Source organism: Anarhichas minor, unplaced genomic scaffold, assembly GCF_050575085.1.
Source record: "Anarhichas minor isolate MPS153535 unplaced genomic scaffold, ASM5057508v1 ptg000011l, whole genome shotgun sequence".
Classification (NCBI taxonomy): Eukaryota; Metazoa; Chordata; class Actinopteri; order Perciformes; family Anarhichadidae; genus Anarhichas; species Anarhichas minor.
This window is the reverse complement of record NW_027466457.1, coordinates 15,741,501-15,747,500: the sequence shown is the minus strand read 5'-3', so window position 1 is coordinate 15,747,500 and position 6,000 is coordinate 15,741,501. Positions and strand designations below refer to the sequence as shown.

Below are 6,000 nucleotides of genomic sequence, written 5' to 3'. Positions count from 1 at the left end.
TATGAATGAGAATGTCACGTAATAGTGCAGAGTCACCAACCTCAAAGTGGGATTTATTACATTTAGCTGATGCACGAGTAGAACAGCAGGAGGCTGAAGCACCGTCGTGAACAGCCAAGAGTAACAACCACTGTTAGTCATGTGAAAACTGTTGTTTTTAACGGCTGATATCTGTGTTTTGTGAGAAAACGTCACTTTTTACATAGAAATTTGTCCCGCTACCAAAATGTTTACTTCCATCTTAATACATTTAAAACCTGATACGAGCATCAGCTTCATGTTCCTCAGACACAGACAATAATACGAGAGTTTCTTACCAATATGAGTCCTGATATGAGGGAGGAAGTGCCCGTCAGAGCCACGTAAAACTTGGGCGTCAGGGTGTTGAGAAACATGCTTACTGCAGAGACACAAAGAGAAGAGGAGACACTCACTACAACATCGACACCAGGAGGAGAGCATTTCAGAAACAGACATTTGTAGAATTAAAAGCAGCACGTCCGTATGAAACTAGGTTACGTCTACGCACGAGACGAGTAACCAAAGCAGGAGGAACACATCAAACAGACTCAAGACTCAAGGACATTTGTGATCTCAAGACATGAAACGTTTCACATTCCGCACGCAGGCTTTTTGGCATTACCCAGAGAGCCCTGCTGCACAGACGTGGAATTACAAAACACCGGGGGGGGGGGGGGGGGGGGGATGACTACAGAAACACTGTGGGTAGAAAGACCAGGGAGGGAAATGAGCCCCGACATGCTGAAACGCAGTGTTCACCAGTAATTTAGCCACGCTATGTGGACTTCTAGCGCTGAAAGAAACGTCACCGATCTGGCGTCCGAGCGGCTGCAGACGGGCTGATGGAGTCACAGTAGAAAGTTTACCAGCATTAGACGTAATGTGCAGCTTAGCTGTCAGTGTACTACAACTCTAATCAGTACTGTTAGACACTGATTAATTATCACTATTATTAAGTATTATAGGTTCAAATGAACCAAAACAGCAGTTGCCTACCAGCTCCCGTCCCCCTTGACCTTTAAATCAGGTTCCTATACCATTTATTTCCATCAGATCTGAGTCAAGGATCCACCTCCGTCAGCGTCTAGGAGCTGATCCTTGCTCCTCTTTAAAAATCCTCCACCACGATTATTATACATTTTTGGCCAAATGTGTTTCTGTCCGACGGTGATGTATTCATCGTTTACGCAGCAGATTTGATTCTTTTATGTGCTTCTGTGGAGTTGTTTTTCCCCCAAAGCGAAGCAGCGAGTTGAATCATCATCATCATCATCCTCATCCTCGCAGAATGAACCCACCACACAGAGTCCTCCTCCGCCATCTGCTTTACATTTCACAAAACAATCTGCACGAAAGAAATATGGAAATAAATCCCTGATTACTAAAAGTGTCGGCTGACATTTACAGCTGTGACCTTTCTCTCCGTTATCTGAGAACTGTGTGTTTTTAGTTTACAGTACGACGACACTGAGAGATGTTCACACAGATATTCTGTCCCTGATGGATTTTGAGATTGTGTTTCTGCTTTTCTTTAAGTGTTAAAACAGATTCGTGTTAAGCTGGATGCAGGAGAGGAAGCGCCTCCGTGTGATAGGCTGATAAGCCACAGAAGTCTGATTTAAGCACATGTAAGTAATGATCGGTTTAGAGAGATTAGCAGCTCAGAGCGGTGAAGAAAGCTCCGCGTGTGCAGTCCGCCGAGCCAAAAGATCCATTCATGTGTTCACTTCCAAATGAGCTGTTTGAGAGACAAGGTTTGTCATGTTAATGTCCTAGAAGTCTCATATGAGGAGGACAGGGAGGGCGGGACAAAGACTCCACTCAGATGAACCCCGGCCTCACAGCCGCCGCCACGCACGCACGCACGCACGCGCGCGCGCGCACGCGCACGCACGCACACACACACACACACACACACACACACACACACACACACACACACACACACACACACACACACACACACACACACACACACACACACACACACACACACACACACACACACACACACACACACACACACACACACACACACACACACACACACACAGTGCAGCTGGACGGCTATTCATGCAGTGAAGTGGAGGCTCTGGTCCTCACAGAAAAGCCTCTTTCAGGCCGGCCCGCGGTGGAACAGCTGCCGTCAGTCTGCGCTGATGAGGAGACTGCTGGGACTCTCATCTCTCTTCAGCCAAGTCCAAATAATAATGAAGCCATGACTGACATTTGGACTGTGCACATACATATAATATAGCAGGGTGGCCATGATCTAAAGTGAGGTCAAAGCTTTGTAGAGCTTTAAAACAGTCAAATAGTTGCTTTTAGTGATGAAACGTTGAGTTAATTAATCAAAGATTTCCTGCTTTCATAATTATAAAAACAGCCGTTAGAACATATCACCTTGGGCTCTGTTAAGTCTCTCCAAACGCCCGTCACACATTCACATATTCACAGATTAAACAATTAAACAACTACACAAACGTATAAACTGTTAACAATTAAAACAACGGTTAGCTGCAGTCTTATTGGATTTGTCTCCGGGTCAGACACTGTTGTGACATGTGGATGTGCTGGAATCAAACGCCACAGACGGAAATCACTCATCCTCCTCCTCGTCTAATTACATAATCCTCGGCTGTTATAACACAATTCATAACACAATTTTCCCCATTCGGAGATCCACCAGAGTCTCAGGACTGAATTAAACTAAAATGTAATCAAGACTCCGTGTCACACAATTAATTCTAGACTCGGGATGAGACGTCTGATGCTCGGTTGTCCTGATGACGAGGATCAGAGAGATTATCACGACGCAGGAATGTTTCCTAGAAGTCGTAATGGACACCAGGAACAACAGGTCATGTGTTTGTTGTTATGCACTGTATAGACTCAGTGGTTCTGCTCTCCTTCACTCTCAATCGAAACCGTTCCATCAATCAGCGACTCTGATTTGACAGTTTGAAAGAGGAAGAAACCACCGGAACATGTTCACACTTTACTAACCCTGAAGTCCTCACACTGAAGCAGCTGGTTTTCATTTTTACACACTTAAACAATCAATAATCAAATTTGCAACACATAGACTATAAGAAGTGGACGCTGTGACGTCACCTATTGGTATTTTGAAGCCTTGAGTTCGGCATTTTGGTCGTCGCCATCTTGTTTTTTGCAACCAGAAGTGAAAAGACACGGTGAGGATAAGTACGACCGAACACTTAAGACCTTTTTCAGCCACCAAAATGTTACAATTAACTGAAAACACACTGTGAAAAGAGAAAAAGTAAGACGGACGACGGACACAAAGACAACTCTAAGAATGCGCAACGCTCTGGTAGCGACCTGTCAATCACCGTGTAGCCCCGCCCTAAAGCATCCCCTGCTTTATGGTCTGTTTGACTCTAAATGGACCATAATGTACTAAATGAACATCATGCTGTATTGAAGAAGACTTGAAACTAGAGATTGAGACCATAAACTCATGTTTACAATGTTTACTGAGGTAATAAATCAAGAGAGAAGTAGAGTCATTTTCTCATAGACTTCTATACAACCAGAGGAGTCGCCCCCTGGTGGCTTCTTTGGCTGATTCCCCTTCCTGTGGGTTCGTATCAGTGAGGAAGCAGCCAGAGAGCATGCTGGGAGGATAACGTGATGATTCGAAAGGGACAAATTCTACCAGACAGACTGAGGACTAAATGTCACCGGAGACAACAGGAGATGTGACCTTTACTGAAGAGACATGCCGGCCTGACCGGAATGATAAAAAGACCCACGCTGAAACAGACGTGAACACGCACACATTCAGACATTAAATTACTCTCCCGAATGCACGCACACACACACACACACACACACACACACACACACACACACACACACACACACACACACACACACACACACACACACACACACACACACACACACACACACACACACACACACACACACACACACACACACACACCCTTTAACTACAAACGAGAACAAAAGGAAAGGATGACTCATTATGTATTCATGAGAAATACTTAAACGTTACGCGTTTGTAAAGGTCGAAGCATCTTCTGCCCCCACAACAGTCTGCAGAGTAACATTTATCTCTAAAGTATTGTTGGAACAAAGGCACTAAACAGAATGCTGACTGCTGACCGACTATGAAGTGAAATCACAAAGAAGTAGGACAGCTTGTGACTCAGCTTGTGTTAGCTTCCTGCTGCTGTACGCTGAATATGAAACATTGAATACGAGATCAAAACGCTGACATTCAGACTTAATTTGAGGGGATTTACAGCCACGTCAGAGGAACCGTGGTCTTTGTATTCGATGCCCAACTTCATGGACAAGTTAACAAAAATCTTAACTCATTTTTTAAATAAATCCTTTGCAGTCACTGGCTGTGTTAAGTCTCCACAGACGGCAGCACTGCAGGCCGGTACTGTACCCTGAAAACACCCTGAAACGTTTAATACGGATTGCTTCATCTTTAAATCCAGCGGGCTGGAATGGAGACAAAACAGTGAAAGACAATGACTGACGACATGAAGCCAAAGCTTCAGAACATCGATGTTAATGTACTACGGCAGCCAAGTCGGAGTCAAACCTAACAAAAAACCTCACCACCTCACACAGCTGCACTACATCTGCTCGAGCAACTTACTGAACTTACTGAAGGCGCCGTCGAGGTTGTAAAACTCGCGCTGCGATTCGAGTATTTAACAGATTCTGTTTTCATGCTTTAAGATCGATTGTGTGAGTAACACGAGACTAAGCTGGGAGCTCCAGCCTGCATCCTACACTCTGCTCTCCCTGAGATGTTTGTTGGCGGGGCCAATTTAGGGCCTCACGTCCTGGCTCTGCTGGCCCAGAATGATGGGGCCGCTAGCGGAGACTGTCGGGGTCAAACTACCTGCTTTGACCTTCTGAGCAAGGTGGAGCACAGCCAGCGTCCGTCACAGCGGCAGCAGTTTGTCTCTGTGAGCGTCACGTGGGTACAGAGTTAGGTTCAGCTCACATACAATTCAAGATGATTTATCTTTATTATTGTGCAGCTCGGAGACTGACAGGAAACCGGGGGTGACATGCAGAGGCACACGTTGTGTTTGGTTACTAGAAAGTTCACGTGTTTTTGGAGTGACTTCAGTAAACATTGTAAACATGAGTTTATGGTCTCAATCATAAAGCAGGATACGCTTTATCAGGACGCTACCGGAGCGTAATACCACGTCTCTACGTCACTCCTCCGCAAGCCAAACGTGGTCACCTCTGTTCACTGGTTGCAGAAAGCCAAGATGGCGACGGCCAAAATGCAGAACTCGAGGCTTCAAAACTGCAGTCCACAAACCAATGAGTGACGTCGACGACTAAGTCAGCTTCTTAATTACAATCAATGGTTCACTTAAGGTGGACTGAACTTTAAGGTGGACCAGATATCCTCGTTTAAGTGACGGCTGCTGAGTCCAGAGACCTTTGTGGTGAAGTTTCGGTATACAGGTCCGGTCCTGTGTTTGGCTTTATATAGCGAAGCGGTTTGAAGTTTTTTTTTACATCGGCCCGACCCTACATGAGTATGAATATCGTGCACGGTGTTCATAAGATTCTGTCTTGTTGTGCACAGGTGCGTGTTTACATATACTTGTGTGTATGTAAATGTAAACAAGGCAAGTTGACCAGCTATGGTGAAAAAGACAGATCGATCACTATCCGGTGCCCACATACTCAAGATATAATTTGACTCACCACCACAAACAACAACAACATCATCATCATCATAGCTATAATACCAGAAGAGCTAAATCCAGCCTCCTCAAACATACCTTGAATATGAGAAGAAAGAAAGAGACGCAGAGACAGAGAGAGAGAGAGAGAGAGAGAGAGAGAGAGAGAGAGAGAGAGAGAGAGAGAGAGAGACTCAAAATCTCTCATTTACAATTCTGGAAATCTGTTTTGGGTTTCCAAACAACAGATGTAAATCCAAAC

The 6,000-nt window shown here is 45.0% G+C and overlaps 1 protein-coding gene across 11 annotated transcripts in view; it reads right to left on the bottom strand.

Annotated features, from left to right (window-relative positions):
* The window catches only part of LOC142947801 (suppressor of tumorigenicity 7 protein homolog), a 40,616-nt gene that overhangs the window by 11,370 nt on the left and 23,246 nt on the right, over window positions 1–6,000 (bottom strand). For all 11 annotated transcript variants that reach the window (XM_076089642.1, XM_076089644.1, XM_076089640.1 and 8 more), the window contains one exon: window positions 318–400. In XM_076089642.1, coding sequence (XP_075945757.1) covers window positions 318–400 — 83 coding nt within the window. The remainder of the gene's footprint in view (window positions 1–317; window positions 401–6,000) is intronic.